Genomic DNA, 15,876 nt, shown 5'->3' with positions numbered 1-15,876 from the left:
TTCCACTAGCAATTTCATGGTATATTCAATCCTGCTTTTGACCGAAAAAGCATTCTATACTGTATCATGCAATGTTCTACAAATATTGAATCACAGTGCAAAATAAATCTGACAAAGCGGTTGGTGTTCGGTGAAATCCCATCTCTGCCTCCAACACCTTGTAAGCCTTCATGTAGAGAATTCTAACACGGCTTCCGGGGAATAATTGATCGGCCCAACTGAACAGAAAGAATCAGAATGTCTCCCTTACCTTTTTGAGGTGTCCGCTTCGGGTTCCCACAAACACTACTGAGTGGTCTCCATAGGTGTAGGCTGTCACCGCTCCCATGCCGTCCACGCGGTCATCATAGAGAGGGATCCCCTCTATCCCCTGTAGACCCCCCAGAGGTTGGTTCAACACCAGCCCACAGAAGTCATCACCGATCTGCTTCGGCTGCAAAACAAAACAAGAACGGGACAATGTTCAGAATGTATCAAGGTTTTGGATCAAATGCAGCCTATTTAATAATTTAGGGCTTGGAATACACAAAACGCTAATAGAATTTGGGAGCTTTCACTACACCTCTAAGATACATAAAGAAACATGAACATGCGATCAATTACTAAGATAAGAAATGTAATAAGAAACACTCCTCTGAGCGCCGATGAAACTGCACATTCTTGGCATGTGAGGGAAAAAAGTATTTGATCCCCTGCTGATTTTGTACGTTTGTCCACTGACAAAGAAATGATCAGTCTATAATTTTAATGGTAGGTTTATTTGAACAGTGACAGACAGAATAACAACAAACAAATCCAGAAAAACGCATGTCAAAAATGTTATAAATTGATTTGCATTTTAATGAGGGAAATAAGTATTTGACCCCTCTGCAAAACATGACTTAGTACTTGGTGGCAAAACCCTTGTTGGCAATCACAGAGGTCAGACGTTTCTTGTAGTTGGCCACCAGGTTTGCACACATCTCAGGAGGGATTTTGTCCCACTCCTCTTTGCAGATCTTCTCCAAGTCATTAAGGTTTCGAGGCTGACGTTTGGCAACTCGAACCTTCAGCTCCCTCCACAGATTGGCTAGGCTACTCCAGGACCTTAGTGTGCTTCTTCTTGAGCCACTCCTTTGTTGCCTTGGCCGTGTGTTCTGGGTCATTGTCATGCTGGAATACCCATCCACGACCCATTTTCAATGCCCTGGCTGAGGGAAGGAGGTTCTCACCCAAGATTTGACGGTACATGGCCCCGTCCATCGTCCCTTTGATGCGGTGAAGTTGTCCTGTCCCTTTAGCAGAAAAACACCCCCAAAGCATAATGTTTCCACCTCCATATTTGACGGTGGGGATGGTGTTCTTGGGGTCATTGGCAGCATTCCTCCTCCTCCAAACACGGCGAGTTGAGTTAAACTCCCTTTAAGAGAATGCTCCTAATCTCAGCTCGTTACCTGTATAAAAAGACAACTGGGAGCCAGAAATCTTTCTGATTGAGAGGGGGTCAAATACTTATTTCCCTCATTAAAATGCAAATCAATTTATAACATTTTTGACATGCGTTTTTCTGGATATTTTTTATGTTATTCTGTCTCTCACTGTTCAAATAAACCTACCATTAAAATTATAGACTGATCATTTCTTTGTCAGTGGGCAAACGTACAAAATCAGCAGGGGATCAAATACTTTTTTTCCCTCACTGTACATTGCTAGGCTGGCTATGTGTCAACTAAAAACATGCCGGCGTCAGAGGAACAAACGATTGTTGTTGTTGAGCCCTTATGAAGGATAACTATATCAAACAAGTCCAGGGCCAGAGTCTGGCACGCACCCTCTCATTATGTGGTCAAGGGCTATTGCTGCGCATGAGAAGGGACTAATGATATCCATGAAGCAGGCCATAATCAAGAGCAGATTTGCATCAGCTGCGGGGAGTCCTGTTGCTCCTAATAAAAACAATCCACGCCTTCCTTATGGGATCCAGGTCAGTTACTGATACTCATCGTTCTCCTCTCTGCTCTGCCCTAAAAACTAACGCGGTGGGTTTCGGGTGCCATCAGCCAGTAGAGCACAAGGAGGGAGGAAAATGTAACTTTCTGCACAAACCTTGACAGAACATCTTATAAATATACAAGTACGGTTTTGGCAGTAGCTCTTCAACTGTTCTTGATTTAAATCCTTGAGAGAGGTACCCTTTTATAATATGAATCCGTTTAAATACCTTGCCTGCTGTACAGTATTTAGATGGATCACTACTTAACTGTATGTTTCATGAGTTGCCTCATAATACTACAGTACAGTGATATGACTGGAGTCAGCTTCATAGGAGATAACCCTCCATAGAGATAAACTGCTCTGTTTTATGGTTTTATCCCAGATAAAGTTTACTGGAATATAAATTATTCAATTTATCAAACATAGTATAGATCAGCTGGGACTTTTCATGTTGTATATTCACTCTAAATACGATTCTGGATGTAGAAATACCAAAAGACTGGTCATAAAGCGTCATAAGGTGGAGAGTAGCTAGGATATCCTATGCCTAGAACGTGTTTGCAAGCCTGTCAAATGTTTCAATATATTCATGGAGCATTTGGGCTATTGAAGTTAATGAGGTATGGATGAAATATGCAAGTAAACCCAGCAGAATATTGCCTCCTCTGGGGCTGGGGCCTGAGGCTGGATAGAAGTACTTGATTTGAGCGGAATTACTCAAATGAAATGGTGATGACTCACCGTGTTGATGCAGGGGAGCTCCTTGTTGAGCAGCCAGGGCAGGGACAGCTTGCCCTCCCCACGGTAGCAGGACTTGATCCTCTCCCTCATGGCCAGGTTGATCTGATGCAGGGTAAAGAGACACAGGACTGTTTCCCGAGGCGGGTTGGCCCGGTTCTTCTGGCCCTGGGAGAACACCACAAACAGCACATCCTCGTCCTCAGACAGCCCCAAGGCCTGGGCCAGCATCCGACCAGGACGGTGCTTGTAGGCGGACTGGACCAGCCGGTACTCCACCCCATCCTTGGTGCAGCCCAAGGGGAACTCCACGTAAGAATAGAACTCGGTGTCGTTGGAACACATCCGCACTATCTTAGAGGTGAAGAACTTTTCACCGGTGGCATCCATCTGGGTGAGCTGTGTGTCCAGCTGCAACGTCAGAAAGTAGACGTAGGTACGGCTGGAGAATCCATACACGTAGTAGATGTCAAACGCTGGGTAGAGGGACAGGGTGTCGGAGGGTATCTTGATTTGTGAGGACACAAACTCGTCCTGGTAGACCAGACTGAACATGTTAACACTCTCTTCATCAGTGACCAGCTTACGGCTGGACAGGGTAGGGAAATACTCTGACTTGCCATCGATGGCTGCCCCGATGAACAGCCGGCTGCTCCCCTTCTTCTCATTCTTCCACTTCCCTTCTGTTCTGTCAACCACCACTCCTGCCATGCCGTCGGCCTCCCTTGCTCCAGAGAGGTAGTGCTCCTTGCGGTGGTGGGGCTCTCCCAGCTTGAAGAGGTCCTCCAGCCGCAGGAACTGACACACGCCCTGCCAGATGCTCCCACATGCTACCAGGCGGTCGCCAGCGTAATCAACCAGCAGCAACTTGTTGACGTTGTCAGAGAACTCCAGTTTGTGTGCACAGGCTCGTACGCTGGGAGGGGGGTAACATTTGGCGTTGTCTTCCACCGGGCCAGTCGTGTGTGAACGCAGCTCTGTTAGGTTGGCAGACAGCTTGAAGACCCGGTTCACTGCTCCCACATAGACCTCTCCCGTCCGGCTGTGCACTGTGAGATGAGTGAGGCTGGTGTCTGTGACCCTGTAGGTGCCTGTCTCAGGGGGGAGCTTGGTCGGGGCCATGGGTAATGCATTGTTAGTCCCAGAGTGTAGAAAAAGGACAAATACCACCAGCCATTTGGGTGCCATGATTGAGATTTTTTGGTGGTGGGGGAATAGAGCTCGCCACGTGAGCTTATTGCAGTACTTTGTCCGTCTTAGTTCAGTGGTTCATGTCTGAAATGAAAAATATATGTTGGTTAGGATAGGAAATGGATTGCAGTATTGAATGCATGAGTAAGTAGTGTCCCCTCTTCAAAGTTTAATGGGCTTTATGCACTCCAAAAAACGAATTAGAGGGAGAAAAACCTCATTCAATTTTCAGCACTTTTCAGTGCACCCTCCCCCCACCACCAACTCCTGACTGTAGTCAATTTTGAGATATTAATGACTAAATGTGCTAGTCAGCCACTGACACAGCTGTGTGTGTGAGGGAGGTTTGGGGGAGTTTATTGATCGTAGGGCTTCTGTTGGTGCCAGGGCTTGTCTCTCCCACTACCTTCACTCAATGGATTGCTAATAAACCTTTATAGCCATCACCAACACTAATCCAGAGCACATTTGTTAATTAGGAAGTATTGCTACTAGGAAAAGAGAATGTGACAACAACAGAAGATACACAAATGGACAGGGGAAAGTGAAGATGCGCTGCGATATATTAGTAACGCACCACAGAATAATGCTGTAGTGATCAGTGGGTCAGACATAGTTCCACTGCTCATGATCCCCCCCCCGCTGGTCAGAGCTTCTGGAATGAATGAGGCCATTATGGCACCTCAACAGCCTGGGTTAGGGCTCGGTTAGGAAGAGGCCCTTATGGCACCTCAACAGCCTGGGTTAGGGCTCGGTTAGGAAGAGGCCCTTATGGCACATCAACAGCCTGGGTTAGGGCTCGGTTAGGAAGAGGCCCTTATGGGACCTCAACAGCCTGGTTTAGGGCTCGGTTAGGAAGAGGCCCTTATGGCACCTCAACAGCCTGGGTTAGGGCTCGGTTAGGAAGAGGCCCTTATGGCACCTCAACAGCCTGGGTTAGGGCTGGGTAGGAAGAGGCCCTTATGGCACCTCAACAGCCTGGGTTAGGGCTCGGTTAGGAAGAGGCCCTTATGCCACCTCAACAGCCTGGGTTAGGGCTCGGTTAGGAAGAGGCCCTTATGGCACCTCAACAGCCTGGGTTAGGGCTGGGTAGGAAGAGGCCCTTATGGCACATCAACAGCCTGGGTTAGGGCTCGGTTAGGAAGAGGCCCTTATGGCACCTCAACAGCCTGGGTTAGGGCTGGGTAGGAAGTAGGAACACAGGAAGAATGGGTCTTTAATCTTCTGACACATTTCAGCAGTTTGGGGTTTCAGGTATTAGCAGCACACAGACAGACAGACAGACAGACAGACAGACAGGCAGAGACAGAGACAGAGACAGAGACAGAGACAGAGACAGAGACAGAGACAGAGACAGAGACAGAGACAGAGACAGAGACAGAGACAGAGACAGAGATCGAGACCGAGACCGAGACCGAGATCGAGATCGAGACAGACAGCACCTCTAGCATTTACTAAGCGCTACTTTGTTCTCTGCATGAGGGGTGCACGATATTCTGCCCGTCAACTTATTTAGTGTGTCCAGAGTGTTTGGTGAGTTTCGGTAGTGACGTTACCTCACAATAACAACAGTAGCTTTGTTAGGTTGTCTCTGACCTCACTAATTATGAGTCATCACGTAGTTGTCACAGAGAGGGCAGGAAAACACGGAACTCATCACAAATCCAATCATCCATGTCATAGTTTTTTTTTTATATATATATATAATTTATTTTTACTGGCATTAATCTCCTTTAATGCATTTTTATGCCACATTCGACAACAGTTGGGAATATCAAATCCTTTGTTTCGCAAATGCATGCATGCCAAAATAGCACTTTTATCAAAACTGATTAATTCATTGTGAAAATGATTCAGTTGTGCTCACAGGTCTAAATGGGTATACATGGTGACAGTAATAGTCCCGTCTGAAAAAGGAGATTTTGCCATGTTTTTTTTCTCTTTCATCCACCCATGACACTCATGACAATGAAATATGCTTCATGAATACCTAAAATGGATAGAATCATTACTGTTGCAAAGATCAGCGCAACACTTTCTCATTAGCAGCCGCTGTTTGATAAATCTGTTTTAAGTTTCATAACAAATGGTAGAATGTTTAATGCATGCAAAATATCTATCGGCTGTGAAAATGCAAAGGGATTGACAGGAAAAATAAACAGCGAAACAGCAATTCTGAAGCTGGCGTATGCACCCTTCCCTTACACGTCGGTGATGCCAAAAAGCCCTCATAAAGGTCTGAAACAGAATAGGCCACTTTCAGCCTTTAAATTCAGCGCAAAACTCCCAGTCATTGCCCATGGCAATACAATGCTGTATTGTAGTGCATTTCCTGACTTGTGGAATACTATTGAGTAGCAGTCACAATGATTTCATTACCACAGAAGACAGAGGAACACTGACTGGTGCCAGTAAAAGCTGAATTACTTAGCAGAAAATCTTGACCTGGAGTTTTAGAATTCTAAAGCAGAGATGGTGCTAGAGATGAATTAAAAAGCAGACTCTAATGATTGACTTAAATAACAACGGTAAATAACATATGAAACCTCAGCGGGAAATAAGACCTCCCTGCCCACACAGTGAGAATAATTCCAGGTTTTACTGGCTCAAGTTCTTTCAATAATCTTTACAGCAGAGTGTGTGTGTGTGTGTGTGTGTGTGTGTGTGTGTGTGTGTGTGTGTGTGTGTGTGCGTGCGTGCGTGCGTGCGTGCGTGCGTGCGTGCGTGCGTGCGTGCATGTGTGTGTCTGTGTGTGTGTGTGTGTGTGTGTGTGTGTGTGTGTGTGTGTGTGTGTGTGTGTGCGTGTGTGCACGCACACATGGTACAACCACTAACCACCCAAGAGTAAGCTCATTTGACAGTGATAAGGTTTAGTTGAAGACTTACTAGTGTGGAGCATAGCCTAGGGTTTGTGATGCGATATGTAATAAGCGACAGCTTCACTAGGCTATTACTCAATACCTACCAATGGCTTTGTTTGGGTCATGACATCTAAACCATTATGGGCACAGATCACACACCCAATATTAATTGGCTATCTTCTGATTACTTAATAAAAATGAACAAGTGCGTTCAGGTTATGAAATGTCAATTAACGACTAGCTGCTAGTGCAGTTGGATGTACATGAACGACTAGCTGCTAGTGCAGTTGGATGTACATGAACGACTAGCTGCTAGTGCAGTTGGAAGTACATTAACGACTAGCTGCTAGTGCAGTTGGATGTACATTAACGACTAGCTGCTAGTGCAGTTGGAAGTACATTAACGACTAGCTGCTAGTGCAGTTGGATGTACATTAACGACTAGCTGCTAGTGCAGTTGGAAGTACATGAACGACTAGCTGCTAGTGCAGTTGGATGTACATTAACGACTAGCTGCTAGTGCAGTTGGATGTACATTAACGACTAGCTGCTAGTGCAGTTGGAAGTACATGAACGACTAGCTGCTAGTGCAGTTGGAAGTACATTAACGACTAGCTGCTAGTGCAGTTGGAAGTACATGAACGACTAGCTGCTAGTGCAGTTGGAAGTACATTAACGACTAGCTGCTAGTTCAGTTGGATGTACATTAACGACTAGCTGCTAGTGCAGTTGGAAGTACATTAACGACTAGCTGCTAGTGCAGTTGGAAGTACATGAACGACTAGCTGCTAGTGCAGTTGGAAGTACATGAACGACTAGCTGCTAGTGCAGTTGGAAGTACATTAACGACTAGCTGCTAGTGCAGTTGGAAGTACATTAACGACTAGCTGCTAGTGCAGTTGGAAGTACATTAACGACTAGCTGCTAGTGCAGTTGGATGTACATTAACGACTAGCTGCTAGTGCAGTTGGATGTACATTAACGACTAGCTGCTAGTGCAGTTGAAGTACATTAACGACTAGCTGCTAGTGCGGTTGGATGTACATTAACGACTAGCTGCTAGTGCAGTTGAAAGTACATGAGCGACTAGCTGCTAGTGCAGTTGGATGTACATTAACGACTAGCTGCTAGTGCAGTTGGATGTACATTAACGACTAGCTGCTAGTGCAGTTGGAAGTACATGAGCGACTAGCTGCTAGTGCAGTTGGAAGTACATTAACGACTAGCTGCTAGTGCAGTTGGAAGTACATGAACGACTAGCTGCTAGTGCAGTTGGAAGTACATTAACGACTAGCTGCTAGTTCAGTTGGATGTACATTAACGACTAGCTGCTAGTGCAGTTGGAAGTACATTAACGACTAGCTGCTAGTGCAGTTGGAAGTACATGAACGACTAGCTGCTAGTGCAGTTGGAAGTACATGAACGACTAGCTGCTAGTTCAGTTGGATGTACATTAACGACTAGCTGCTAGTGCAGTTGGAAGTACATTAACGACTAGCTGCTAGTGCAGTTGGATGTACATTAACGACTAGCTGCTAGTGCAGTTGGAAGTACATGAACGACTAGCTGCTAGTGCAGTTGGATGTACATTAACGACTAGCTGCTAGTGCAGTTGGATGTACATTAACGACTAGCTGCTAGTGCAGTTGGAAGTACATGAACGACTAGCTGCTAGTGCAGTTGGAAGTACATTAACGACTAGCTGCTAGTGCAGTTGGAAGTACATGAACGACTAGCTGCTAGTGCAGTTGGAAGTACATTAACGACTAGCTGCTAGTGCAGTTGGAAGTACATTAACGACTAGCTGCTAGTGCAGTTGGAAGTACATGAACGACTAGCTGCTAGTGCAGTTGGAAGTACATTAACGACTAGCTGCTAATGCAGTTGGATAAGATGAAAGATGGAGGGGATGAGAACATCAGAATAATCCTTAAATACTGACTGGTTGCTGCTGACTCCCATTAAACACAATCTCCTTTAGAGATGGAGATGAGAGTGGGCCATGTTTTTAGATGAACGGTTAGGAATGGAAAGAGTGTGTCGAGTGTCTGTGAAACGTGAACACAAAGAAGCAATCAGGGCAATCACCATTTCACCTAATCAAGGACTCTGAAAACAACACTCTCTCTCGTCACCGGTACTTCTCTAATGAGGGTCAACAGCACTTGATTAAAAAAAAGAATTGCTCTCTTTCCTATTAAAGATGCTGTTCACTCATGGGTACAGATGACCAATACCAATAATATATTTGAGAGTTTCATTTCAAAGGCACTCACCCCTACTCAACTGTCATAAGTTCACATAACGGTATGTTGCCTCTTCCTGCGTACAGTAAACTACTGCAGATGGGGCATGAACACCAAAATGTTTCCTTTCAGAATTATTTTTTGCCATAAAAATGAAAATGTTTTGGGTAGAATACAGGTTGCATCTATTCGAAGTATAAGTACATTAGCACTTACAGTATGTGGTGAATTCATAAAACATCCACCCTAACTAAAGACTAGATCTGTGTCTGTACCTAGCCTTGGCATACATTCCACATGAATACAGTGGGGGAAAAAAGTATTTTATCCCCTGCTGATTTTGTACGTTTGCCCACTGACAAAGAAATGATCAATTTTCATGGTAGGTTTATTTGAACAGTGAGAGACAGAATAACAACCAAAAAATCCAGAAAAACGCATGTCAGAAATGTTATAAATTGATTTGCATTTTAATGAGGGAAATAAGTATTTGACCCCCTCTCAATCAGAAAGATTTCTGGCTCCCAGGTGTCTTTTATACAGGTAACAAGCTGAGATTAGGAGCACACTCTTAGCTTGTTACCTGTATAAAAGACACCTGTCCACAGAAGCAATCAATCAATCAGATTCCAAACTCTCCACCATGGCCAAGACCAAAGAGCTCTCCAAGGATGTCAGGGACAAGATTGTAGACCTACACAAGGCTGGAATGGGCTACAAGACCATCGCCAAGCAGCTGAAATCCTGCAGCGCCCGCAAGGTCCCCCTGCTCAAGAAAGCACATATACAGGGCCATCTGAAGTTTGCCAATGAACATCTGAATGATTCAGAGGAGAACTGGGTGAAAGTGTTGTGGTCAGATGAGACCAAAATCGAGCTCTTTGGCATCAACTCAACTCGCCGTGTTTGGAGGAGGAGGAATGCTGCCTATGACCCCAAGAACACCATCCCCACCGTCAAACATGGAGGTGGAAACATTATGCTTTGGGGGTGTTTTTCTGCTAAGGGGACAGGACAACTTCACCGCATCAAAGGGACGATGGACAGGGCCAAGTACCGTCAAACCTTGGGTGAGAACCTCCTTCCCTCAGTCAGGGCATTGAAAATGGGTCGTGGATGGGTATTCCAGCATGACAATGACCCAAAACACACGGCCAAGGCAACAAAGGAGTGGCTCAAGAAGAAGCACATTAAGGTCCTGGAGTGGCCTAGCCAGTCTCCAGACCTTAATCCCACAGAAAATCTGTGGAGGGAGCTGAAGGTTCGAGTTGCCAAACGTCAGCCTCGAAACCATAATGACTTGGAGAAGATCTGCAAAGAGGAGTGGAACAAAATCCCTCCTGAGATGTGTGCAAACCTGGTGGCCAACTACAAGAAACGTCTGACCTCTGTGATTGCCAACAAGGGTTTTGCCACCAAGTACTAAGTCATGTTTTGCAGAGGGGTCAAATACTTATTTCCCTCATTAAAATGCAAATCAATTTATAACATTTTTGACATGCGTTTTTCTGGATTTTGTTGTTGTTATTCTGTCTCTCACTGTTCAAATAATCCTACCATTACAATTATAGACTGATAATTTCTTTGTCAGTGGGCAAACGTACAAAATCAGCAGGGGATCAAATACTTTTTTCCCTCACTGTACATCTAAATCAGACTTTTCTGGGTTCTGTCTTCCCTGAAGCTCTGGAATGGTGCTATCTATATAAGTGCACCACATCAGAGGAGGAGGAAAGAGGGAACTCAAAGTGTCATGTTATTGTTTCCTTTGTCTGTTATTTTAGTCCTATTTATCATCCTGTATGATTCCAGGGTCAGCAGTTCCCTCTGTTCTCCCACTATTACACCGGACATGATAACAGTCTTCCTGGCTAAGACACTGGCCTAATGTTGTCCATTATTAATATATAATAATATATGCCATTTAGCAGACACTTTTATCCAAAAGTGTACGGGTGGTCCCGAGAATCAAACCAACTATCCTGACGTTGCAAACGCCATACTCTACCAACTGCGCTACAGAGGACCATTATTAACCCCAACCAATCTCCAAAGACCACTCACTCACATAACATAAGGGAAACTAGCTTATTACACAGCTTATTAAACAGTACCACAAACTGAGCTAAGGAACACCATGGGTATGGAATGGACATTCCATTGCACAGCCACAGACAGTGGTATGGAAAACCAGTGTGTGTTCCCATTGGGATGTTACCTTCGGTCTTTGGTCAGACAATTAATGAATGGGTACCATTACTTTATCCATTAGAATTGCCAAGATAAAGCTTACTGTGAGCATGAGCCTCAACACATGGTGTTCACATTGTGAGTACGGCTATAACACATTTGCTAATTACTCGCTCAATGTGTTTCCCCTCTACATGTAGCCTATCATATGTAACCGCGTCTGGAGGGTGCATCCATTAAAAACATCCCCCGTTACCTTTGGGAAGAGGGGGACAGAAATCACCTGCCCATGAAAAAAAAAGAAAGAAAAGATCTCATTAAAGATAAAAGCAAAGAGTGTTACCTCCATGACAGAGCAGCAGCAGACAACAGAGAGGATGACATTCAACTGAGAAACAGCTTGTGGACAGAAGCTATTGCTCAGGTGATTACCAATGTCTGTGACTCTCCCCGCCAACTAAGCCTGGACACTTACTCAGCCAATGATATCATGAAACTCTAATGCCCCTTGTAAGCCTATACAATGACAAATGCAGGATGGAATCTTGCTTCTGTGATTTCAAGATCCCACGCCTGACCTCAAATCAAATCAAATCAAATTGTATTTGCCACATACGCCGAATACAACAGGTGTAGACATTACAGTGAAATGCTTACTTACAAGCCCTTAACCAACCATGTATTTAAAAATAAAAAATAGAAAATAGAAAAAGTGTTAAGTAAAATAATAAAAGCAAATAACTAAAGAGCAGCAGTAAAATAAAATAACAGTAGGGAGGCTATATACAGGGGGGTACCGGTGCAGAGTCATATCTGCTCTCTGATATAGCTGAGACAATAGGTTTTGAGGTATGCAATTTAGTGTATTAGGAGTTCCATAGCCTTTTTTCACCACCAATTTTCCCATTCATGAATGTTGCAGCTGCAGCTACAGCTGTTAGTGCTTTAGCCTGTAGGAATAGGCTAAAGCACTAACAGTTGCATTCAAACTCATTCATATTGGGGAGGGTAAAGTGAAGGTGAAAGGAGGGTGAAAGTCGGTCCCTACATTAGTTTATTTCCCTAATAATCTCATACTATCGGGATTAGTCTGGAAACGGGCATTATGCTGCTACACCGACAGAAAAGACAACCAGACATCAGACAAGAGACAGATGTTTTGTGACACACGAGCAGGGCCGCCCATGTGTTGACCCTGTGTTAAACGCAACCTCCCTTTAACCTATTATTTAAACATCATTGTTGCCAAATTTGGCTATAATCTTCATTGTTGTGAAGATACACATTGTATCGCCTGCAGTTTCCTCCCTTATGAAACCATCAATATGCCATCGGGATGAAATCGTCCACGTGATTTGAAATTGCATTATGAAGAAATCCATTGTCTTAATTATTGAGAAGGACATCGCAAGCAATGGGTATACTATTACATGATAATTATTCACAGAAGGGAATAGGTTTCTAATTCATATTCACAATTTACTGATAAAAACGTGAAGTCACGTGCCAATATTTCACCCGACCTGCTACAGAAGTGTCAGACAGTAGCCTATATGTGAAAACAACCCCGAGACGAATACACCCTGTTCGTGAAGCAGCCACAGTAATCCAATTGGCAGGTCCTGCTTGGAAGATATTTAGTCACATGAAAGAACCGAATCTCAATTTGATATCATTCATCTGCAAAGATAAACCTTAATGTTGACAATCAACCTACATAATAGTCTACTGTCTGTGTTTTTGTTTAATCAACTCTAGGAAAATGCCCATGATGTTATCAGATAGATGCACATGGAGGAACATCATTAACGTTTATTTTGGTAAATAAAAACATGAACTATGTATGAAGACCAGGGCGTTCACATGTTAAATTAAATGATCACATGGCAAAAGGATCTGTTTGTCTATCAGATAAATAATGTTTTTAACGCCCATTTGGCTTTGTTCTGAATGGAGCGGCGGCGGCTACTTGAATCACACTATGCTTTACACTTCCAGCCAAAGCCCGCACGCATCCTTTCAAAAGGCATGATAAAACTAAAGCATGCAGTCCTACTGACTATTGCTTATGAATGTGTTATCATCACTTTGAGTATACAAACTGCATGATGTTTTAAAAGTCGTATAAAGCCCTGTCATGGTTTAAAAAGCATGCTTCGGAATCAAACGCTAGCTACTATGTTTTAGCAGCATCGTAAGATGAGATCAGTAACGAAACACAGGCTCGTGGACCTACCTGTATTTAAAGTGCAACAGTTACATCCACAACCACGTGCATTCCTTTTTTCCAGCGGTTATCTTATAGGCCTGTAATTATTTGTTAATTAGGTATAATTCTGCGCAAAATCCTCGAAGTAAACCAACAGGGCACTCACCGCGTGAATCGCATGGCAGTCTCTACACATTAGGATCGGTCTTATTTTCTCCTGGAGGAGCAAGGCTGGGTAGCGATCCCTTTATGGAACGTACCACTTTCAACAAGGGGATTCAAACTCATTATTGATCACTAAACCATAAAATAAGATCAAATATAATTGCTACATTAAGTTACTAATGAATTATTACATGTATTTAATTACAATACAGTTTTGTCGTCCCTTTTGGTTTCTATGAATTATAATTATATATGATCACATTTGGCATGTGCTTAAATCTACCCTAATAGAAGTTGGAACAGGCTCGCCCATAATCGAGTATTTTTCTACCAAACCCAGATGTTAGGGAGAAGTGGCCACCGTAGAGAAGGGTTGATTTTCAAGGCAGATGGAGATGTTTGCTACAAAATAACGAAGAGAAACATGTGAATGGTACAAATGTTGTAGAGAAATTAGTCTAAGCTCCCTCACGTGAAATAATCGTTACTTTATAACTCCTCAGGTTATGACTTCAAGGAACTCTGTTCTTCATTATAAGAAATATGTAAATCATATTAGCAGTTATTTTAACTCTGCATAGTAGCAGATCTATAATGTTATTCGGATCTCTTGGAACGGAAAGATGTGCGGTTTATAAACGTTTATAACTGTTTTATTACATGTTTTAATAACAGGTGTTCTAAAGACAAAAATACGTAGGCTACAATTTCATAAACCTAATGGTTATTCCTCAATATAAAAACACAATATTAAAGGATATGTAGTTTGATATTTCAAAGGGAAGAGACAGGATCGCTTGGGGATAATATCAAAACAGTGTTTTAGGTCAACTTTGGTTATTGTAAACAAGTTCTTCACTGTATTGTAAACATGCAGAAATAGAAATACACTAGCCTTCCTCAACACATGGACAATACACTTATTCAAGTGGCAAGTAATAGCCCGTTTAGGAGGAATGACACTTGCAATCCTCCAGTGCAGTAAAGACAATTCAGCTAAAGTAGAATACAAATCAGCACAAACTATAGTGCTCTTTGTTGTGGTATAAATTAATAGTGTTGAGAGCATTTGTATTTATCAATGTATATGGGCCTTCATGGGGAATTGGAAGTGGAACCATACAATACAAACATTTGCATCCTATGGCAGTATGATATTCTAAGGTTGAATCACAGTCATTGGGTTAAAAGGAGTGGAATTGGATCAGTCCAGATACGGAAACCGGAGAGTTCCTAAAATAACCCTTGGTTGGGGTTGGGTGGGTTAGGTATCACCAAGTACCTAGCTGGCTTTGGTAGCCTCCATGTCCCTGTCCCTGTAATCCAGTTGGAGTTTGAGCTTGGCAGGTTTGACCACTTTTACTCCCTCCCTCTGTAATTGTGACTGTCTCTAATTGAAGCCACTTGAGGAAGACAGCCCTTCCTCCTCAGTTCCTCGACCACACTGTGCTTTCGGAGGACGGGGCCCTGCTGAAGCCTGGGAGATGTGAGCAGGGAAAATACAGGACCATGAACCCCCAGAGCAGATGAAACGACCATATGGTTTCCTTTGAAAAACACAACCAATTCATAAATTAATATCCTGATATCAGTCTAAAAAGTGGGCAGTACTCTCTCTCATGGGACAATGATAACATGCCAGTCACAAAAAGGTAAACCAGAACGTTATAGGGAGGCATTTTCCATTCAGGTTTTTATAGTGCTGGATATGGTCTCAGTCCAGTTCTGTAATATTAATTTAACATTTGATAGAACGAAATAGCCTCTAGGTGGAGACTGTCATTTTTGATGATGTCAGGTTCTCTCAGGAAGTATCCTTATTAATTAGATTGCATACATTATTAGACTCAGGCAGTTTTGCAAGCGAGCAGTTCAGAAGCAGTAGTCCCCTATGGGTCCTGCCTTCTCAGGGGGTTGGAGTGGAGCCAGGGTGTATTAGAGACAGACATGTCGTGAGTATTACACACAGATACACTAAACGACCAAAAGTATGTGGACACCTGCTAGTCGAACATCGAATTCCAAAATCATGGGCGTTCATATGGAGTTGGTCCCCCCTTTGCTCCTATAACAGCCTCCACTCTTCTGGGAAGGTTTTCCACTAGATGTTGGAACATTGCTGAGGAGGCTTGCTTCCATTCAACCACAAGAGCATTAGTGAGGTCGGGCACTGATGTTGGGCTCTGTGCAGGCCAGTCAAGTTCTTCCACACCAATCTCAACAAACCATTTCTGTATGGACCTCGCTTTGTGCACGGGGGCATTGTCATGCTGAAACAGGAAAGGTCCTTCCCCAAACTGTT

At 43.5% G+C, this 15,876-nt stretch overlaps 1 protein-coding gene across 2 annotated transcripts in view; it reads right to left on the bottom strand.

Moving 5' to 3' along the window:
• Positions 1–13,593, bottom strand: part of LOC121546058 (plexin A3) — a 165,441-nt gene extending 151,848 nt beyond the window's left edge. For both annotated transcript variants that reach the window (XM_045209508.1, XM_041857064.1), the window contains exons 1-3: positions 13,437–13,593; positions 2,716–3,987; positions 251–433 (exon numbers count right to left, since the gene is read on the bottom strand). In XM_045209508.1, coding sequence (XP_045065443.1) covers positions 251–433; positions 2,716–3,900 — 1,368 coding nt within the window. In that variant the 5' untranslated portion in view covers positions 3,901–3,987; positions 13,437–13,593. The remainder of the gene's footprint in view (positions 1–250; positions 434–2,715; positions 3,988–13,436) is intronic.
• Positions 13,594–15,876: the final 2,283 nt, after the last annotated feature.

This window comes from Coregonus clupeaformis, chromosome 30 (assembly GCF_020615455.1).
Source record: "Coregonus clupeaformis isolate EN_2021a chromosome 30, ASM2061545v1, whole genome shotgun sequence".
NCBI lineage: Eukaryota > Metazoa > Chordata > Actinopteri > Salmoniformes > Salmonidae > Coregonus > Coregonus clupeaformis.
The sequence above is the reverse complement of the archived record's forward strand: the minus strand, read 5'-3'. Positions and strand labels throughout refer to the sequence as shown.